The sequence below is a fragment of the Ctenocephalides felis genome, unplaced genomic scaffold, assembly GCF_003426905.1.
Source record: "Ctenocephalides felis isolate EL2017-DRISC unplaced genomic scaffold, ASM342690v1 CF-g0.4_SCAFFOLD_03571, whole genome shotgun sequence".
NCBI classification, from domain to species: domain Eukaryota; kingdom Metazoa; phylum Arthropoda; class Insecta; order Siphonaptera; family Pulicidae; genus Ctenocephalides; species Ctenocephalides felis.
Window position 1 is genome coordinate 16,538,122 of NW_020539725.1, and position 24,136 is coordinate 16,562,257.

Genomic DNA, 24,136 nt, shown 5'->3' on the forward strand with positions numbered 1-24,136 from the left:
ACAATAGGCTGATAAGAATTCTACCTCAAATATAACGTCTATTTTTCATATTTTCACTAAATAATAAAATATCTATTCTGACACAATTGAGAAAAAAAATCACAAGAGCTAATATTGGATCAAAGTTTCAACTTATTTATTTTGTTTGCGTTTTTCCACATCGTTGGTGTGATATTGAAAAAACTCGAACGAGCGCTAATACTGAATTATGTTTGTGCCGTTTTCTTCTTGACATCGTATGTCAATATTTATTTTTCATATTCTCATGTTTATAAAAAAGCAATTTTGAATATGAATTCGATAACTTTGAAAGACGTATTTTTATGAATAGATTTCCATAAATAATTTTGAATAAAGAATTTGATACATAGTTAAATTTATTATTGTTAATTTTTATGTAGCAACATATTACTATTCATGCAGTTGCAGTACCAATTATAGTATCAGAATAACGAACGGATAGAAAGGTAAATTTCTACTCAATATACGAAAGTCGGAAAACAAAAAAATTCCACGCTACCTTGTAGTTAAACTTTTTAAAGAATTTGCCTTTTATGATATTGCAGAATTTTCGCAAATCAATTTCAGTGACTATTTTTTCCATAATTATTATCGTTTATCTATGTGATCTTTCTTCAAACCATGATTCTTTTATTTCGTTTTTCTTTTATATTTATGGAATAACTATATAACTATTTAATTTTTGCTGATTTCTTATTATTATTTTAGTAATCATTATTTTTTTTAACGAATTTGTTATTTTGTCCATATGGTACGGACAAGGACATACTGAGTCCTTATAGTAGGATGTGGACATATTGAGATGCTAACTTTTAATTAAGTAGTTCACAAATAAATCGTTTTGTACGCTTTGAGACATTAGCACATAAAGCATGAACCCAAAAGGTACAAGTCAATAAAAAAAAGATATTGCAACAAATGCAAAGTCCTTTTTCTACCGGTGGATCTTTAGATGTGTTTCTAGAAATTATTCCTATACTTGGAGTAGAAGTTAAAAGCCAATCACATTTGACAACTTTGTTTCTGGCCCTGTAATGCTTTCGCAACAGTACTACTACGTTATTTTGACCATTTTTAAGTACATCATTTTACCCCAAATTGAACAAAAATGAATAATTAAATAAAATTTCTACCAAATACCTGGTTATTGCAATAAAATTGATTGAAATCACTAGTACTTGCATAAGTTCATTGATTTTAATTGAAATAATTACGAAAATCAATAAATAGGTTCACACGAGAAAAACATTCACAAAATAAACGTAGTACTGTGACTTGAACTAATTACTTTCGACAAGACTGTGATAATGAAACTTAACGTTTGGCAGGATTGTTATTATGGCTTTCTTCAAGTTATTCAGTCGCAGAATTGCTAATAAATCTAGCTAATTTTTAAATAAGGCCACTGTGTCATTTTATTTATATATACCATTTTGTGAGTATTTTTCCTATGTGACTGACAAACCTTCTACCAAATTTAACTACCTTTTACCCAATTTAACTTTCATGTAGAACTTCTTAACGTCAGGCACATATGACCGACATGCCGATTAAAGTATTAAGAAATCTCAATCAATTTCAATCAATTTACTTTGCTTATAGCTCTCAGGAAACCCCATTTAATCCATATTAATTCTTCAACAAAATAGTCATTAAATTTCTTTCGTACCAACCGATATAGAGCGCATTACTGAATATTTAACGTTAGTAAGCTTCTGTATATCATTAACGTACCGTCACGGGGCCAGCGTACAGCCAGGTATCAGCTCATAGAAATCAATCGAACTCAACCCTCGTCACATTCTAAACAACCCCGTCGTTGCAACAACCCCTCGTCCTGGTTGTGTTGTTTAGCTCCCTCTAATCTCCGAAGGGTGTTTTAGAGCGAAACGTCGTCTCTCTCGCATTGGGGCGTCCACACACATGTATGTGCCTGAACCACTCCCCGACGGACCTTCGAGCCAATGGTTGCATGCGAGCTTCCTAGCAAGCCGACGGTCTACGCTTTTGCTCTCATATGTTATAACATACAAGCACCGTGCAAGGGCGGATGGGGGAGTCGCGACAAAGCGCGACGCATGCCGCGGCCGGCGAGCCGAAGTAGGCTAGCTGCCGGGCGACGGGTGGTGGAATCGCACGACGATCGACAACTACGCGGTTCACTAATCGGAAGGCTGGCAGCGCTCGGCCTCCACGCCGATGTATAATATGATCGTTGCTAAAAGGTATAGAAACAGGGCCGGATTTAGAAATTTGGCCCCCCGGGGCACTGACAAAAATGTCGCCCCATCCCTGAAATTTTACGAACTTTCGAACTTTTTTTTAAAACAATCGCGCTGCTTCAGCTGCGTAGGGACAAAATATAGAAGCGCGTAAACGCCGCGTCGCAGTCTAACGGATAAACAATGTTACAGAACGCATATAAATGTAAACAAAATTTATACTTATTAACATATTTTTAAAATATCTGATAATTTGATGTGCATATGTTTTGTGATCACTTTTGTCCACCAAATGTTTCTTTTACAATTTTTTTTATTGGATTATCGAAACCGCTAAACCTGCCTCCCACAAATTTAAGCAGTTATTTATTCTGTAAATTTTTTTGAATGAAATTGGACGCTTTTTTTCTCAAAAACTGAATTATCATTTTTGGCATTTTGGCCCGTATCTTCAAAACAGTTGGACCTGCCTTGGCCAATAACTAATCAGCACGTCTCGTTATAAATAGGAATTGAATCATTTAAATCGGTTGATCCGTGTTCCCGAAATCGACTTAAATAATTAAAAAATATTAGATTTGTATTGATGGGGAGACGTGCTGATTAGTTTTTGGCAAAGGCAATTACAAAAAATGGTAATTGAGTTTCGATATTTCTTCTCTGAAACAGCTACGCAGCGCGATTGCTTTGCAAAAAGTTGAAAAGCTTTTTATAAAATGTAATTTTTAGTACGGGATGTTTCAATAATTTGTCTTAAGGCACAATGCCATAAGTCACTAGTTTAAATTTTTTTTCGACGCTATAAGCTTGGAAGTGCACATATTCGTCATTTTAAGAGGGCTCGAGAACTGAAGTAAATATTTTTCTTAAACTTTCAGCTTGTTTACGGATCTTTATATTAGCCAAATTGCCAAATTTAATAACTTATTAACCAATTTGATAATTTACGTTCGGAGAGGGAGGCAAGGCAAAATAATAAATTTTAATAATTGGTTATTTCAACCCAAATTTTGCATTGCAATCGTATTATGTTTTGTTAATTATATTTCTTGAAATATAAAAATGTTGGTAAAAAAATTTGATTATATTGTATAGAATTTTTTTCTCACTATCCAAATTTTGCCGCCCCCAAAAATTTGCCGCCTTGGGCAGTAGCCCCGATTGCCTCTACTGTAAATCCAGCACTGTATAGAATATAAGGTAAATGAAAACTTGTTGTTTTTTTTTCCTTCGAAACTTATTTCGTGTTCCTTTTTCTTTGTTCTGTCTTCTCTCTTGCCTTTTTTGGTTATTATGCGAAGAGTGTATAAAGTGTATATTTCACTTGTTGCGCTTCGCAGAATTCGCGTTTGGTTGGCGTTTGTTTTTATTTGAAAAGTTTTCGCGCGTTGCGCCGCGGTTTTATGAATGAATTTTCTGCTCTATGAATGGGAGGAGAGCGAACGAATGCATTATAAATACTTGTTAATTGATTTTGTGAATGAATCCGGAGTTTTATTCTTAGCGTCAGAATGATAAGCAACAAATATGCTGTTTATATGGAACTATTACATACATGTATAATTTGATTTATGTAATTATTTGTATGTACATATTGAAAACTAGTCATCTGTTAAATAAATTATAAATTAAAAAACGTGGCGTTTGAGGATATTTTTTTGTATAGCGGAGAAAATGCTTTTTTGCATTCCAGACTTAGGTCTTTATCTGAGTATATTAGATTTATTATAAATAATACCAACTAAAACCTCCGCTTTTAACGTTTGAAGATGTAATGTTATTCATCTGCGTAATTGTTTTTGTTAGTATTTTTGCCAAAGATCAGATAAATATTAAAATTCTTAGAATAATATATAATAAAACTAGTGGGGTGTATAGCATCGTGCCTTAAGGCAAATTGCTGGAACTTCCCGTACCGTAACAAAATGTTCGAGAAATACTGAATGTTTTCAAATAGATTATTATAAATATTGTAACATTGCCTAATATTTATAAGAATTATATAAACCGAATTGCAAATTTAAAATTATTTGTTTAAGTTATATTAGAACTTTAGTCAGAATAAAAATAAAATCTTAATTATTTTCGATATACAGAAAAAACTAAAAAAAGAAAAAAGAAATTATACAATTTTTTTATCCAAAATCAATTATTTTGTTAAGACAAGCAGAAAGTTCTTTGATTCATTTAAATCGGACGCTTAGTTCTCTCAAAAACTGCCATTTGTTACATATTTAGCTCCGTATCTTCGAAATGGCAGGGCCTGCCTTTGCCAAAAACTAATAAACACTTCTTCCAATCATTACTAATTGAATTTTCCGTTCTCTTAAAAAGTCGTTTTCTATTTTCTGCACTCTTTGCTCCGTATCTCCGAAACGGCCGGACCTGCCTTCGCCAAAAACTAATTAGCTCTTTTCCCTATCAATAGAAATCGAATGTTTTTGAACCATTCAAATCGGTTGATCCGAGCGCCCAAAAACGTGACTGGAAATTTGTATCCATACATACATACACACACACACACATTCATTTTTTCTGAGGTATGCCAAAACGTTCAAAAACCTTCAAAACGTCAAGAAAAGTAAAAATTTTCAATTTCGATTTTCGGCCCATTACAATAACTTACCCTACGGGAAGTTAATAATAAATAAAAGCTAGTAGGCTTAAAGGAACGCGGGTAAAAAGTGGTCTGCCACTTTATCTAAAAAACAAATAAAATAAGTACTTTTTTACAACTTTTTTGCGCTAATTTAATATTATTATCTTGGAACAAATAGCTATTTCCTTTCTTGAGAGCCTTTTCAAACGCATTAATTCTTTCATACATTATAGAAATTTTAATAAAATTCACTCCCTACCATGATACATTCTACCCATATAAAAAATCAATTGTGTCAAATCCTCATCATGATCTACATATACATATATCTAGATATACATATTTAGAAGCCTTTGTTTAAATATGTTATTTTAAATACACAATTCACCAAAATCATTGTGAACTTGCATTACATATCGAGTTTGGCAATAATTATTATATTCATCTCATACTAATTATAAAATTTTTATTAATAGATTAATTTGATTCAAACTGTTACTAAATATGATATTCGTTATCATATTTGGGAGATTTTTTATAAAACTGTTAACAATAATAACTTAGTCTAACACTTTTAAATATTTTTGATAATTTAAATTATTATATGACGTGGTGTTCTAATTGTTATAAAAAAAGGCTATAAAAAACGTCTTTTCGGTCTTACAGATTTTGTTAGTTGCCATAGGTCTTGATGTCATATATAACCACAAAATATAGTTGTTTTAGTTAAGTTAAATTTTTAGTTAAATTACAATATAGTTGTAATAACATTTTTTAAGAAGTAGTTACATTTTAAAATACCACATTAGTATGGCCTCCATTGCTTATAATGCTAATGAATAATACCCACACATTATATGTGGAATCTGAAACCGATATCATGGCAACCCTTTCTATGTAATATCAGCCTTATTTCCATTCAGTTAATAATAATTAATATATAGGTTATTATTTTACATACGCCAAGAAACAAAATATTTGAAATAAGGTCAAAGTTCAGCGGTAATTCATTAGAGATGTTGATTGTTTGTTAGTCTGAAGTTATGAAATGTGAAACATGATTTCAATGTAATAAAGGGGTATGTAAAATCATATAACATTGTAAAAGTATTTGACATAAAATAAAATTCAATTCTAATTTATTACTTAAGTTTCAATAATTAAAAGTTATTATTTAGTTATCAATATTTTTTTATTAATCCCGACGATTCTTTAAATTGTTAATAATAATGCTTTCATATCACATTTTTTATTGTATTTTCTTTATTGGAAGTCGGTTTCGAAACGATATGTGGATTATTGTTGCAATCCCATAAGAAACTAAATAGATTCCTGTAAGACTAAAATTATTATCTTATGTGATGCTTATTCAAATCATAATTGATTTAAATTTTGATAAAATAAAATTAATTAGCAATTTTGATCGTACAATTTATTATTATTATATTAATTTTCATTAATTCTATCTATTATTATTTTAATTTAATATCTTTTAGAACTTGCTAAACTCTTGCTTCTTCTTATATGAATTTTTTGTTAAGGTTTTTTTATTGCAGTCAATCGGTTCGTCATTATTTCAGGAAAGTAATATTTTCTAAAGTTAACCTTAATCAATAAGTAGCTTGAAAAATATTATAATACTATATTTGTTTAGATAAATTTTCAAAACAATGAAGTGATTGTTAAGGAACTAATTGGAAAACTTCCATATTTGAATTTTCATTTTTAAGCAAAGCAATATTACTATTAAAATATTAAACAAAATTATTCCTAGTGTCAAATATTTTATTTTATTTTCTCTATCACATTCAGATTTAATCTTGTTATGATAAGATAATCTTAACCTAGGATCTTTTATATATAATACTGAGTCATTATCTTAATTGTAACATATCTGCATATGAAATTACCCTGTAATGTTTTTAACTGTTTGTCTGTTGGCATATCTAATTAATTTTATTAATTACACTAACAACCATGTGGATGTACGCCAGGTACGCAGTATAAATATGGTCCTATTTTAGTTGCATAACCTATGGCATGGGCAACATAACTCTGCTCATGAACTGAATGAAATAGATGTGCAAATGGACCTGAAATAAAAAAAAATATTAATAAAAATATTTATATTCGATCAGGTCATGATACACGTATTATGAATTATTGAATATAATAGAAATGTTTTTAATATAAAAAATAATTTATATGAAAATGTGTTATTAAAAAGTGACCACTATAAAAAAAATAGAGTAAAGTCTATAATATACTGAAAGTCATGAAAGTGGCTCTGAAATCTAATCTTGGCATTTCATATAAATAATAGTTGTAAATACTGAATATTTAAAATTTATTTACTTTTAGTTATAATGAATATACGATATATATATATATATATATATATATATATATATCTGAATATTATGTCGATATGTGGATTATCGCTACAATCCAATATGAAACTAAATAGAATCATATGCGACTACAATTATTATCATCAAATCAGATACATAACAGTGTGTAAATTGCGATGAAATAGATTGTGATAAATATAATCATCAATTTTAGTCCTAAAATTTATTATTTTTCTGTTAATAGCATTGCCCAAAATGCTGTACTATTATAAAAGAAGGGGGCGGGATCTAATTCTGGCACTTTTTATAAAAAATATTTATGATCACTGAATAAATAACTCTGATATACTCGCAATTATGATGAATATGCCAATTACATACAGTTTTAATTTAAAAATGCTTAAATGGGATTACAAAAATGATATGCCAAATACATACATTTTTAATTTAAATGGGCTTATAAAAATGATATTTTGTTCATAATATATTGATTAATATTATTTTTATATACAATTATATCTATATTGAAAAATATAGAAAAAAAGCTTAAATATAACTTTTTCTGAAATAACAATAATTTAGTGCAGTATAGTAGACTCTCGCTAATCCGACATTATTAAAAACTGAAGAGTGTCGGATTACTGGTATGTTTACTGGATTATAGTAAAGCAGCCATAATTTTTAACATATGATATTAGAAATAACGTTAAAATTTTGAAAAATTTCCAAAAGATTCGGTCGCAAATGTGTCGGATGACTGATTTTTTTGGCTGATGATTCCGGTCTATCGAAGTTTTGAATTAGTGAGAGTCTACTGTATACATTACTATAATAAATATATTAAATGCGTTTAATGACATAATAAATATAATAATTTCTATAGATATCAATTGCTAATATTTGAGTAATAAATTGATACATGATGAGTAAGCAAAAAACACCCAATGAATTCACGATAACCAGATAATAACATTGTATAGTTATCAATATAAGTACAAGTTGAATTAAGAAAAAATCTGGTATACAAAGAGACAGAAATTTCTAATATCAATATTAAAGTTTATTATTTAAATAAATTAATTTACATAGTCAGTCAGTAATCCGAATACCTACTCGATTGTTTATGTTCCTTGTAATGATTCATTTTAATTAATATTTTATAATAAATATTAATATTGTTAATCACCTTTGCAGTTAACAATAGTGATTATATATCATTTCAATAATATATCTATTGTGTTGTAAGATAAGGTCAATGTAATAGTAAAGAACGACATTAAGCTATTACTGTATAAATCTGTATATATTTTCGATATTTTTATTAGTAATTCATATTACAAAAAACCTCATTTACTCTAAAAGGTCTAATAGTTTAAAATTTATGCAGAAGCTCTCATGAAAATTATTTTAAATATTAATTTAATTCAAATTTAAGCTGAAAGAAAATCTTTTCAAATTCTTCCTATCTCATTACATACATTTATTTAGCAAATTTCGGTTTCCAATAACTATTATTACCTTTTGCATACACCAGTACATCATTTCCTCCATGAGTATTTTCATCAGTTTCAACCAACGCCTGTTGTTGATACATGGGGTCCCTCGTGTTGTCCTGTGAAGGGTCCCTGCGGCCGTTGGGTTCTAATTGAGAGCTTCCAGGACCTCCAGTTGCATACGTAAGGGTTGTGTACGGTTTGTCGTCAAAGCGCGACTTGGAACCGACATCTGTCGAGGGATAGCCAAAGTTAATAGGGTGGTTTGCACATTTACTCGAATTAAGGGATGGTAAACATTTATATTCTTATTTTATTAGAATAATAGAATATCAATGTTTTTGGCAAGATTTGCTACAATTATCTATGATATCTAATTTATATAATTTTAAGATTAGTATTATGGATAATTAGAAGTGAAAAGTATTACCAAACTATTGAAAATTACTAAATAGAAAAATTAATGAAATGCTGTAAATTGTTTAAACTCGTTTACTTTATGAAATGTCAAAAAAGTAAATGGAAAGTTTGAAAATCAGATTTGAAAAGTAAATTGAAAAAAAACAGATGAAGTAATAAATGGAAAAAGCAGATAATAAGAGTAATTTTAAAATCTGTAGAATTCATAAAAATGAAGCGAAATAAAACTATAGATTATAGATTCGGTATATAAATAAATAAATTGATAGAAATTAAAAAAAACTATTTGTTTTTTTGTAAAGATATTACATTATATTAAAATACATGTGAATTCCTCCAGTAGAAATTTTGCTGTTTTTTTTTTTTTGAAAAATAAATTGCTTACATGAATAACTAACTTAGGTAACTTGACATTATTTTGGTGATTCAAAACTCCCAATTAAATTTGCAATAGTGATGTTTAAAATATTTAAAAGTGGTAATTAGTTCATGAAATATCCCTCATAACGATAAATGAATAGTCCTAAACAATTGAGGCACTATAGCAAAAACAGCAAATTAATTTCCCAAAAAAATTGTAATCCACAAAATAAATGATTGGCTTTAAGAGTACGAATCTGGTTCAAATTAGACTCGTTCAGAAGCATGCATGCATGCAACTAACGATTAAAAATGAATTAAAAGCGACATTTAATTTTTCTCTTAAATTAAGTATAATAGAAGTTTGTGAAAAATTTCATAGCTCTTTCACATTGTAACTTACAATTTTCAAATCCTGTAGCTCTAACTAATAACTCTTGAGCATAGCCCACCAAAAATGAATATAATATACATCTAAGTATGAATACTCTAAAGTATATTTGTTACAATTTATAACAATCAAATGTTCCAGATTCGATACCCGCCTCGAGCACCCTGATGTCAAGTAGTATTGACATTCGTTTATGCTTCGAAAAATAATTAGCAATATCTTTCAAAGTGAAATTTGCCCTTACTAGATATTGCTGAATGGATAAAAATTGCATGACCATTACAGAAATTGTAATAATAAAAAATTTATCACACAGATATGGGATAAATGTTCGAGTTGCCATCTATAAAAGCGGTAACTAGTCAAATTATCAGAGCAGCTTATAGAAACTTTAAGTTTTGAATCTTGAACAAATAATATATAAAAACACATCATTTCTAATAGATAGTGTTTTCATAATCAGGCTGTTTTGAGTGGGTACTTGGTTGCCTACTAGTTGGTACTATTGGGCTTGCCATCTATAAAACCAACGAAGTTAGTTAAGTCAAATCATCGAAGCAGCTCATAGAACCCTTTGTTCTAATAATATATAAAAACTCTCATGTTCAAATAATATATAAAAACTCTCATTTCTAATTTGCAGTATTATGATAATCAGGCCTTTTTAAGTGGGTAACTTGGTAATAGAGTACAACGAAAATGGTCTATATTGCGTGTGTTTAGAATCCTCGGATATTTACAAATTTAACAAAATAAGTACCTAATATATGGTTTCCTCGTTTCGGATATCCATTTATTGATAGAGTATGAGAGTGGTCACTTGTAACAACAATAAGTGTATCTTCTTGTGGTTTCGTCAATTCGACAGCCGAAGCAACGGCGTCATCCAAGGCCAAAGTCTCGTACAGAGCCCGCGCGGCCGTTCCCCTATGATGAGCCTGGTCTATCAAACCGCCTTCTACCTTGAATATTTACAGTTATAAATAAATATTTTAATAACATCATGGTTGAGTAATGTACTTATACTTTGCAAACAATTTTTTACGAATAGCATATTTTTTATTATTACTTTTTTTAAGAAAAATTAAGAGTATGTGCGTGTTAGAGTCAATAGTTACTCATAGTTAGTATGACCTTGCTGAAAATAAGGTCCGTGATTGTAGTGCTTCAAATAATTATAATGAAACAATATTCTCATTGAATATCACTTTGCAATGGCCAAGCTGATTATATTCAATGAGAAGCACAATTTCTTAAATGTATCGGCAGGAAGCCGAAGCCGTATATATACACAAAGCCAATTATTCCCACAGTATTTAGCATGGTTTCCTGTACAGTTTAGCAACTATCTTATAAATTAATTGTATGATCTCTGTATTTTCAAAAAAGTCATAAAATTAGGCAAAAGTCTGATAAGTTACGAATTGTATTTATTTAAGAAACAGCGAACCTAAACTATTAGTGTTCCCTGCAATGCATTATGAACAGTGTTTACTACAGTATTCATTTCACTGATTTGAAATTTATATAGAAGTTATGCTCACCACTAATATAAAGCCATTTTTATTCTTTTGTAGTATTTTAATGGCTGCATCCGTCATTTCTTTCAAAGATGGCATTCCTTGAGGAGATTTATCCCTTTCCACTTCATATTTCAAGTGACCATTTGCAAAAATACCTGTCTAGCAAAATATTCAAGTTAAACAAATGCAAATAAACAACTAACATTGAAAAAAATTCGTAAGTCTATCAGTCTATTCTATCTAATTCAATAATTTTTACCTCTCCAACTGATCAATAAAGAACTTTCATAAGAATACAAGAAAGTATGATGAAAAATTATATTTACCAAAAACGTAGTCAGTTTCACTTGGGTCTATATTTTGCAATTCTGCTGTGTTTTGAACGACAGTATGTTTTATTTTTCGCTCTTTCTTGTCCTTTTTCCATTCAGAAATCAGGTCTCTTCCATCTTTACTAATGCATGCCCATGTATCTATAGGATCAGCATCAGAACCGTTAGAATTTGATACTAGACACTGACGACCACCACCCATTATCACCTGAAAGGATAATTGAATTGTTAACCAAAATTGTTAAACCTATTCTATGTTGATTCATATGCGGAATGATTGGATGCCAGATTATGTGTTTCATGAACCAATTAATTCAATTAATATACGGTTTTTCAAACCAGCTTACATTTATATTTTTTCCTGGTTCACGTCGTACCAGCTGCACTGCGATATCTTCACAATCACCAGTAATATTGTTCATTTTGGCTTCGCATTCCCAACGTCTGTCTGCTGTATGGCTATATAAGGCACTAGGAGTGGCGTGGGTAACTCTCGTCGTGGTGACAAAACCTTGATTATTGATATAATTTTATTTATTACAAAATTGTATGTGAAAAATGACATCGTTTCATATTGAACACATGTTTACTATAAAATACATATGAAGAACATATGTATGTGAACAAATACATGTGAAGTTTAAGGATGCTTTACTTTTTAACGTTTAGCTCTTTTTATTCATATAAAATATATTGCCAATTAAACGTTTTGAAATATGAGTTATGTATAAAAAAATCAATGATTATAAACAATGAAGCAAAAACTCTTACAACTTTTCGAATCATACTACTGCCTTGATGTCAACTATATAAATGCCAAACATTTTTAACTTCTCTGTGCGTAAGTTATAGCAATCGCAAAAAAATCGAAAATGAGAATTTTTATATATCTTTACGTTTGAGAGGTTTGAGAACATTTTTGGCATACCTTAGAAAAGATTGATGTTTGTGTGTGAATAATTCAAAAAATGTTCGAATCGTCCCGACAAGGAGATTAGTGCTGATTAGTTTTTGGCACAGGCAGGGCTAGCCGTTTCGAAGATACGGAGCAAAAAGAGCCAAACATGGTAATTTTGTTTTGAGCGTCCGATTTGAATAATTTACAAATCATTTTATCTGATATTTTATAGAGATTTTAATAAGTATAAATTTTGTTCACATTTCTGAGTTCCGTTTCAATGTTTATTATCCGTTATACTGCGATGCGGCGCTTACGCGCTTTGATATTTCTTCTCTAAAATAGCCGTGCAACACGATTGCTATGAAAAAAAAGTTCAAATTTCTCTGAAAAATTCAAAGTATAAAAAATTCGAAGTATAAAAAAGAATTCAAATTGTTCAAAAAGATCAAATTTTTTCAAAACTTTCAAAATTCTCAAAAATCTTATTTTCTCCATGTCATCAAAAAATTTTAAAAGGTTTATTAAAAGTTTTAATTTTTGGTACGGGATGTTCACCACTAGTTTTTTATTGCAATTGCATTAATCATTACAGGAATCCTTCCTCAGGGATACGACTTAAGCAACCTCCTACTCTAGTATACCTTCTTAACTACAAAGTACGAGGCGCAACACAGCCTCAGCCTAGCAACCACAAGATTTTAGGTTCAAATCCAGCGTCACGTACATCCTGTTATTAAGTAGTATCACATATTGGTTTTAACTTGAAAATATGTGCAAAGGTAGAAATTTGGTAAAAATTTGGTAAAAATTTGGTAAAAATTGGATAGATTGTATTGGATTGGATTCAAAAACCAATAGGATAACATTTTTATGAATAATATTTAATAGGAGATTAAGACAAATGTCGTAAATGGCTAAATGCTCTGGAAAGGCAGTTTAAAAAAAATCTTACGTAAATGTTTGATATAACTTAGATCTGTTAGATCGAGAAATGCCTTAAGACAGTACACTCAGTGTACTACACTGCATAAACTCCTACTTTTATTATAATAAAATTTCAGACCAACGTAATAACATTAATATAACGAAATTTATCATAACAAAAATGGATATGGATAGTTATCATTTTAGAGGGCTCTTTAAATTTCAGAGGTTTGATCGGATATAAAAAATATATTTAGAAGTTGTATCAACACTTAAGTAAGAATATTTTGTACCAAAAATCTTTAAAGTAAGTAGGTATTGCCATATAGCGATTAGTATATTGGCAATAAAGATTCAAATTGACGTTACTATCATACTATCAAATAAATTGGGAAAAATATTGTTATTTGGTATTTGATTCTATTATCCATTCGCTCTCACCAGTAGATTTCCCAGTTCTTTGAGCCCACCCTATAATAGACTCCAGTCTACTTTGAGGTTTCATGGACGCTGGACAATCCTTAAGTTCTACATTGGCATCCACTCCTGAAGTTTCGTAATTCGTTTTTGAACCACAGAAAAGTGCAGTAGCTGTACTTGCAGAATCTGGAACTTGTTTGTTTACGCAATATGTCTATAATGTGCAAAATGTAATTTAATGTTCGATTCAATTCTTAAGTCCATATCTATGCAAATATTATAGTTTTGCAACGTATTTATTTATTTTCATGCAAATTACCTTAAGCAAGCCAATGTGTGGAAATTTTTCAAAGGACAGTAAACCGCCTTCATCATATCTCAAAATTCTAGAGGCAGTTACTGTATTTGGCCCCATTCCGTCACCAACAAACAGAATTGCGCTCCTTGCATGATTTGTCACCAGATTTAAATTCAAAGCTGATTTGAGTTCAGACCTGGCAGATGCAAACCAATGGTTTTTATCTGCAAAAATCGAGAAAAAGGACATTTGAAATTGACAGTCAAATTAAACTACATAATTGATTTTCTTCAAACTTCCACATTTATTTAGTAATACTTGAAATTTGTTTTTCAAGTATTGTTCGCTATTTACGAACACTATTTAAATTGTGAATAATATTTACGGCAGGAATTTTAAAACACTTTATTAAAATTAATTGCGTGTACATTATATATTGAAGAACTCATTATTAGCTAATATAAATATCATATTATTCGAGTAAATTATCTAAAAAGATTTTTTTTCTATAAGAATTATATATTTTTAGCTATTTTCATTTCACAAGTATCTGATATTATAACATTAAGGCAAAAATAAAGACTTCTTTCATGCTTTAAACATGTGGAGCAAATTAGCTTCTAGTTAGATTAAGTACATATGTGATTTTATATACAAAAACAAAAAAGTGTAAAAATATATATCGATGTGTAATAAAATCATCGTAAATTACAAAGTATTGAATTTTAATTAAATATACTTAATTATTTATGGAAATGCTCTCCATCTCAAGTGTATTATCAATTATATTTGTAAAGTAAATAAAACCACGAATGCATCTTTTACACTATTAAACTTAATATTTCTGAAGATTTTGCAGAATTATTTAAAAAACATCTATTACATATACTCTTCTACGGAAATTTTAATAAAACATTTCTTACATCTTATTAGATCTTTACGTAATCGAATAGTGAAACATTGTCTTCTTTGACTTTTGTAAACAATTTGATTCTTTTTATAACCTTATTGTTTCTAATAAATAATATATAAACCACAACTAATGCATTTTGTTCCGATTCACATACAAAAGGCAATTACGTCAGCTTTAGCAATCAATCAACAATCAAATGTAACAATTAATTTTAATATATTTTCATACGATTGTTTTGTATCATTTTGAATAATTTTGTAATAATTCTATATGCATGATTATTTTATGGTCAGTGCCGTATTTATAAGGTTCCTGATCCAAGAGGATCCCAGCCCAAAATGCTGTTTTGGAAATATTTTTTATTTTATACTGATTTTCGCCAAATTTTTCACATTAATTTCTTGAGCATGGATTTTGCAAATTTCGATTTTATATATTTTAATTCGAAATTTACATTTACCATTTGTTTTAAAAGTACTCTGGTCTAGGAGAGAGGAGGCCTATTACCATAGGCCTACGTCAGTAGTGGTAAATATACAACTTGTGCAATTGACTACTTCAAAATATCTCGAAGTACTTTAAAATTAAACCGAGAATAATGTGAAGATTTTTTTCTGATAAGGCCTCATCAAAACATTTTTGCCATGGGCCTTATCAAAAGAATTTGCTAAGGGCTCCAGATGATGTAAATTTTGAAGGTACCACTATTCATGCTAAAAATTTTACTAAAGTGGCGACGTGGTGGGTTTATGGTCGAAATACGATAAAAGCTCTACCCTTCATAATAATTGATATAGCATATTAATTTGTTATTCAAAATTTATACATATAATATATACACAAATGCTCTTTAAGTCTTGCTGTTTGATTGTAATTTTTTAACTAGCTTTGATCCACTTTGAAACAAATTAAATTATTCATTTAATTATTCATTACCTTCATTTTGGTGATATGGAATGGTTTCTATTGTCATATTAATTTGTGATAAGTAATGGATTTTTATATAATTTTCATGTATTATATTACATGCTTATCAGTTAATTACGCATTAATCTATTGTAAATTATTTAGCAAAGCAAAGTGTTTATTTTCCTGCGTTTGTAAACACTTCACAATAAATAATGAAGTACTTGTTAATAAAGAAATAAATTCACAAGTAAATATTGATTATTAGTTACAAGTAACTTTTATTGGCATAAAAATTGTTGAGAAATTTCACACTTTTCGATCATTTTGAGCTAAAAGATAATAACATTTCGTAATAATAATCTATTTGACAACAATCTAAAATAAGTGAAATCTCAAAATCAATAAAAATTTGCTTTGATTCTAAGCTTTCACTAAGTTCCTACTATTTTTAGACATTGTATAGAAATGGCTGTAAGAAAGTTTGAAGCCGAGAAAACTTTTAAACATAATAAATTGGATTAGAGATCTTCATATTCATGTCAAAATTTTTAATATACACATCTTACTTTCTGTTAGATGAATATTTGGACCCTGTTAATAAAAATGATTAATAAAATAGCCAATTATTTTTAATTCAATTTTCTGATAATTTAAGATATGGAATTGATTTTTAAATAAATAAAAGCAATATTTGTAAAAATTTATTATCTGTTTCCTAATAAGTTTTTTTCAAGAATTGACTAGTATTAATAGAGTCTTAATTTAATTTGAAACTAGATAATTTTATATTAGTACATTACTTATCAACTGAATAGAATAGTTGTTCTAATATTTAAAAATAAATCTGTCGTAATAGATATGTTATAACTCAAATTAATAGAGAAGTGGCAGTTAAAGATAAATAATTTTAATTAGCAATACATATTTTTATTATTATAATATAATCATATTATAGAAACATTAGCAGCCAATTCGTAGAATTAAAAAAAGATTTAATAATTACTTCTTTGGTTAGAAGTTTCTATACATGATACAAAACACAAATTTTAAACATTGGTTTATATGAAATTTTAATCAACAATAAACACTGAAACCTAACTGTGCGTAGAAATTAAAAATTAAAATATCCAAAAGACTTTGATAAAATAGTAGCTTAAATCGAGGTCAAATCAAACTGATAATAAAATGATATTATCATATATTAAATTATAAGATAATTATAAGTATTACCTAACGTTAACATCTGTAAAGAATGATATGCTTTGTCTACTAAAAAATTTATAGCAAGAAATAAATTCGAAGACTTCAGTATTTAAAACCTATCAGGCACTCGACTAACTTTAAATACAAGAAGAATCTTTTTTTGACAATTCAATGACCTCTTTCAAATAGTTTTTTCTTCCAATCAGAAAAAACTTGTTCGTACCGAAAACAAATCATTCATCAAAATTGATATATTTTCAGATGTATCTGTAGGTTGTGATAGAAATAACCATTAGCTATGTAAAAAAACAGTAAAACGTTGGACGAACTTGTTTATTGAGAATACAATAGGAGTACTAATTTATGTTGAATTTATCGTAAACTATTTTTCAGATTAGTACAGTTTGATTTATATTTTAATTTATTAAATTTTAATAATAAAAAAGACTTGCCTTCTGCGATCGTTTGATTAATTGCTACGAATCCAAGCATCAGCATTGTTAGAAACATGATCTCTATTGAAAATACACAGCTTAGCACTAATTATATATTTTAAACGCAATACGACGCACTATTATTTAATTTTAAAAATATAGTTTGTACGAAAATATTTTCTACATAAAAATCACACACTGAAAAGTAATCTTCCATAAGCTGTACTATTTATATTCCAACCTTAATCATGAATAAACACATTTTGAATGTATCATGTAAACTTATTGTCAGGTATTTCATAAATTGCTATGAAATTAATCTTTTTTCACATAAGTAATTCTTGAATGTATGTGTAACATTTTAATCAGATTTTTTATCTCAAGGCTTTGTCAAATTTTATTATTTAATGATCATATGTGACACATGTTATGTGTATACAGAGTTTGGTTTGGTTCAAATACTACATGATATACGTAAAAAATTGTACGTAAACACCTATAGAATTTATTATCAGAATGGTAAAATATAATATTCCATAAAATTTTTGTTGAATATTCGATTATTGGACTAATATATTTTATAAAAAATATTATTCTATCTTGACAATAAAAAAAGACAATCTATGGCTCTATTCTAGTTTCAAGGATAGGTGAGCTTTTTGATTATCTCAGTATTAATTTATTTTACAAAAATTAAAACTTTTACTCATTTACATTATTTCTTACGGCAATTCTAAATAAATCAGATAGAGACAAGATTAATTACAAATACCTGATTATTGGGAAGTACGTGACTATTAGAAGTGATTAATAAAATATTTTTTGATTCAGGATGCCTTAGTTTGGTATAAACTTCTTAGTTTGATTTATATTATAATTGTAGACAATTGCATCTCTTCGCATTTTTAATTATAATTTTCATAAATATTGTGTTTGTATAGTAAGGAAATACAGAACTCATTTAGAATTTGCAGTAATTTCAAAAGGAAAATCAATTTGAAATGAAATAACAATTTAAAATAAAATATTTTTTTAAATCTATTCTATAATTTTGTTCAAATTTTTATTTTTTATTTGATTTTTAACTCAAAAAAGAAATATTTTTTTATTGTTTGATGACAAAAAACCGGTTCAATTTGAAAACACTGGTGTGTGAGCTCAGCTAGTATTTTAATATTTATATAGGGTGAAGCGAGGGTTAAAAGTCCGCGGGTAAAAAGGTCCACCACCGATATCACAAAAACAAATAAAAATAAGAATTTCTTAATAACTATATTTGAAAGTTAAGAGAAAAAATGTATAAAACCAGCCACCGCCTTGATTCTTACGTTGTTGCTATCGGGAAATTAACTAAATTCTTTCGTTTTTCTGTTTGTGAGCACTGTTGTTTAGTTTATGAGACCTTAACTTAATTTTCAAGTATACGTTATTTTAATGTTTTATAAGATGTAATATTAATTTTAAGTTAGATTCAGCAGTTCTTTTTATATATAACCTCTACAAAAACTTACACATGGGTGGAGTGCAAAGGACCAAGTAAACCTTTGCTCTGACAAAGGTGTAAATCATAAAAAATAGTAAATAAAAAAATAAATTAACTTATAAAGAGCAATGTTACAAGTGATAAATCAAATTAATATTTCTGAATAAATACCAGATCAAAGATCATATACACTGTTATCTCCGTAAAAAAATTATTATTGCCTGATCCTTTAAAATAAGAAATTTAGAAATAGAGTCGAAGTACCTTCTAATCGACTTTGTTTATTGACTGTGTATATGAATAACAAGGCAAAAAAATGATGTTTAGACGAAAATTTCAATATTTTAATTAATCTTCATATTTATTATTAGTAATAGAGCACATCTCTAAACGCATATGAAACAACATTAAACAATAAAAATTATAATTATGTTGTTAAACTAGTGAGGTGCATGGCATCGTGCCTTGAGGCAAATTTGGAACTTCCCGTATCGTTACGGAACCCAAAAAATATGCACAAAATGTGTATGCATTATTAAAATCTCTATAAAATATCTGATAAATTAATGTACATATGTCCTATAAACATGTTTGGCCGCCAAATGACATTTTTTTAACTTATTTTTATTGAAAGTCAATAACCGCCGGACCTGACCTTACAAAAATTGAATCAGTTCTTCATCTTGTCAAAACATTTAAAATGTTTTTTGAATTTTTAAAATCACGTCTTCTTATCAATGCGAATCGAATGTTTTTTGAAATATTCAAATCGGTTGATCGGTGTTCCCAAAATCATAAACGAAAATTTATATTCGCACACATACACACACACGCACACCCATACACACATACACATACACACACATATCAATTTTTTCTAAGGTATGCTAAAATGTTCAGAAGGTTTTGAAACGTAAAGATATATAAAAATTATCGTTTTCGGTTTTTTTGCGATCACTATTATAACTTACCCTATGGGAAGTTAATTAAATTAAAAAGGCACTTTTACAAGAGATAAATCAAATGAATAATTGTCCTAACTCTGCTGATAAATATTTCTGACGAAATACCAGATCGAGGTTTACAGTGTTGTCCATGTAAAAAATTGTTATTGTCTAACCCTTCAATATAAGAAATTCAGAAATCGAATCAAAAGTACCTTCAAATCGATTTTGTTGTATATGAATAACAAAGCAAAAAAATGACGTTTAGACAAAAATTTCAATATTTCAATTAATCTTCATATTTGTTATCAGTAATAAAGCACATTAAACAGCGTTAATTAATAAAAATGATAATTATGTTATTAAATAAAATTCAAATTGAAAATAGAACTCGAGTATCTTTATGCCATTAGAGAATTACTGGTATTTTTCGACCTGTTAATTTAGAATGTTGCCAATGCCTGGTACGAATTTTATATCCAATTACATTCTAATTGCGGTACTAGAAGCGGTATAGAAATCTCAATTGCGCGTTGTACCTTGATCTTGTGCATTGGAGCAGGTTAAATAAAGGCAATTGTACTAATTCACATAAGCCTTCATTGATTTGCAGTCAACACATGCCAACTTTATCGCGAACAAAATATCGATATCAATTTAATTGTTGACAATTTTATTATTGAATATAATAAACTAATAAACAATATAATATTATCTTATCAACTGTTGAATTTTTATTATATGTTGTTTGGGATCATTATGAGTCACTAAAAAGTTTTAATAATATTATTAATAACTGACTGAAATCCTTTTGAAGTAAAAAGATCTTCAATGCTGATCTATATCATTCGCAAAAAATACTTTGCATCAGTGGTATTATGCATTTAGAATTATTTACTTCTTGTAGGGATATTGTAATCGACCAAAAATTGGAAATGAAAATTTTCGCATATTTTTACGTTTCAAAGGTCTGTATATTGAAAATAATTTGGTTTTTTATTTTAATTTTGGCTAAAGTTCTAAAGCTCACTTACAAACTTTAAAAAAATAATTTTAATTTTGCAATCTAGTTCATATAAAATTCTCATAAGTATTAGACAATTTTCAGTATTTACACTAATCTATTTGAAAATATTTAATATTCCTCGGATATTTCGTCACGGTACGAGAAGTTCCAGCAATTTGCCTTAAGCCACAATTGATTTGTATGAGCCAAAAAATGTTGCTCAGGCAGATATGATTTTCTGATACTAGGAATCAAAATAAAATAGTTTTCTGAAGAAACCATATCTTTAAAATGAAATTTGATGTTCCGCGCATTGACCCAATAATAAGGGTTAAAATTTGAAAACTACTGAGTTGTTTTTTCCAACATGTCAAAGTAGTATACAATGTACCTTCTCGGCGGACTATTGTAAATCCATTAAATTTACTGAATGTCCTATATACTGGACAGTTGTAAATAAAAGAGTTAATAAAAAAAAAAAAAAAAAAAAAATTGAAAATTTTTACTTTGACCTATTTAAGGTGCTCCAATCGGGTACAAAGATTGTACACGATTTGAGCTCAAAAGAAATACTTTTTTTATGAAAATCTTCTATGTAAAAATTTAATTGATCCTAAAAACTCTTCTTAATTGTATCTATAATTATAACATATTTTAAAGTCAATAAATATTATCTCATAAGATATTAGCAACATAATACGCTGAATATTTGCGGTTGATTAATACGCGAACCACGTGTAGATATACTAATACTTCTATTTTCAGTAAAATGATGCCATATAAAGTTTCTAAGAAATTCTTAACGACAAATAAAACGTTTGTTCTCTTGTGAATTAGTAGTTTTTTGCGAATTGTTTGTCATCAAACATTTTTAGTATGTGTGTAAGCGAACTTAGACAATGCTATTTAGATTTCGTTGAAGGTAAATTTATTTTGAGATAAAGTGTTTTGTTTGATTTAAAGACGTTGATGGTGTTTATAATTTTCACTTACTTTGTGATTGAATTAACAACAAATAAATTTTTGTTTTTTTTTCTTTCTAAATACATCTAAAGAAAAGCATGACAATTTCGTGTAATGTGTGTGTCCATGAATGTGAGCCAAAATTTGATTTTTCTCAAACCAAGACGATAGAGCGCATCGTTTCTTTAGTATTAGCAGAAAAGTACTAATATCTTTAACAACATTTTGGCAAAAAAAAATCTGAATTGATTTTGAATATTAAAACCCTTTCAAAAATATCAGTTTAAATATCTTTCTTTATATTCTCCATTAGATAATGATGAAACTTTTTATAACGATCCGACCTATGAAACAATCAGTGTCAAATTATAAAAAACAGGATTAAAATTTTAATATTCAAGTATCACAATTTTTAAAGTAGATTATTTACAACTTGCCAAGGTAAGGAGACCAAACGTTCCGGGACAGTCCCGAATTTCTACCTTGCGTCCCGGGTTTACGTTGAATTTTTACACGGAATTATTATGTTTTTTTAGATATATTCAGAAAGAAAAAAACAAAAATTTATTTGTTGTTAAATCTATCACAAAGTAAGTGAAAATTATAAACTCCATCAACGTCGTTAAATCAAACAAAACACTTTATCTCAAAATAAATTGATCTTCAACGAAATCTAAATAGCAATATTTGTCCCGGATTTCGAACTTTTGTTCCGGATTATCCTGAGTTTGTGTAAATGTATAGTTTTAAATTCATTCTTCGCAATAACTTTATGATAAAATCACAACAACCTTTAAATATATGAAAATGGTCTATATAGAGCAGGTTGAAATAGCCACTCACATTAATAATTTTTAACTTTTATTTTGAGTCTTAAAAAATTAGCCACTCATATTAATAATTTTGAACTTTTATTTTGAGCCTTAAGAAAATTGATAAAAATTATGAAGTTAATTATTTTTAATTTTATTATTGTTAAGTTAAAATTTTGACATTATATAAAGCTTAACATTGAATATTTTATTGAACAAGGCCTACTAAAAGTCAGTAATTCTGATTTTATTATAAAAAAACTAATTTATATTGTATCCTTGAATAATATTTATTATTTTAAATAAAATTTAAGTTAGTATAAAAACCTTTTCTCCGATCTCGGATTATCATAACCACAAGTTGCCGCGTCAGTTTTCATGGTCACTCAAAAAACTACGGTCACCTTATTTAAGGCAAAATGCCACTTACGCCTAGGACTGTAATAGCTTAATTTAGTTGCATTTATTGTTATGTAATTTTCTTCTCATTTTTAAATTACTCATATAATAACCGTTAGTACGTAGCTGTGTCTAATCAAGTAATTAAAATTAAATCACACACTCTATTTACCTTCAAAGTAATCACCGGTCGCTTCGCAGTAATAGGCGATTAGTAAACCGCTTAAAATCACAGACAAAGCTCCTAACACAATCCATTGCGTCTTCATTTCGCAAGTATAATATATTAAATTTTTCACAAAATCTATTTACAAATAATCTATAAATTAACTAATTTCAAAACTGCATAATCACAATATAAGACTATAAATGTAGATACAACATTATTTATTTGCTTTTGACATGTGAGTAGACGACGTCTCTGTTGAGAAAAATTCTTGGAGGGGACTAGTCGCCATACCCCTCCACTAATAGTTAATTTAACGCGTTATTAAGTGAGTTATACTTTTAAAGATAATAATTTCATACCTATTATTAATTATTAATTGCAACGGTTCCTGAGCATAGATACTATATCGAAATATTCTTAGTTGTGGCTTATAGTTAATTTTAATTATTTTATTTATATGAATTTATTTGACTTTCGTATCGTATCGTATCGTATCGTATAAGTTAACTTATTAATTCACATATTAATTAATATTATGTGAATAAAGTAAGCTTGTGAGGATAATTGGCTTCACAATATCATTTAAAAATTTGGATTTTTAACTTCCCGTAGGTTAAGTTGTAGTAATCGCAAAAAATCGAAAATC

The 24,136-nt window shown here is 28.4% G+C and overlaps 1 protein-coding gene across 1 annotated transcript; it reads right to left on the reverse strand.

The window, feature by feature from the left end:
• Nucleotides 1-6,673: 6,673 nt before the first annotated feature.
• Nucleotides 6,674-23,628, reverse strand: LOC113386967 (alkaline phosphatase-like). The gene is made up of 9 exons (XM_026624725.1): nt 23,494-23,628; nt 14,277-14,479; nt 13,979-14,171; nt 12,060-12,223; nt 11,707-11,920; nt 11,402-11,535; nt 10,618-10,819; nt 8,712-8,918; nt 6,674-6,935 (listed from the first exon to the last, which is right to left on the reverse strand). Exons 1-9 carry the CDS (start codon nt 23,588-23,590, stop codon nt 6,811-6,813), a joined length of 1,539 nt encoding a protein of 512 aa, XP_026480510.1. The 5' UTR covers nt 23,591-23,628; the 3' UTR covers nt 6,674-6,810.
• Nucleotides 23,629-24,136: the final 508 nt, after the last annotated feature.

Coding starts and splice junctions, on each gene's coding strand:
- LOC113386967 (XM_026624725.1), bottom strand. CDS start 23,590: ATGAAGACGCAATGGATTGTGTTAGGAGCTTTGTCTGTGATTTTAAGC. Junction 14,172..14,276: donor CACACATTGGCTTGCTTAAG/GTAATTTGCATG, acceptor TGCACATTATAG/ACATATTGCGTAAACAAACA. Junction 11,921..12,059: donor AACCAGGAAAAAATATAAAT/GTAAGCTGGTTT, acceptor TTATCCTTTCAG/GTGATAATGGGTGGTGGTCG.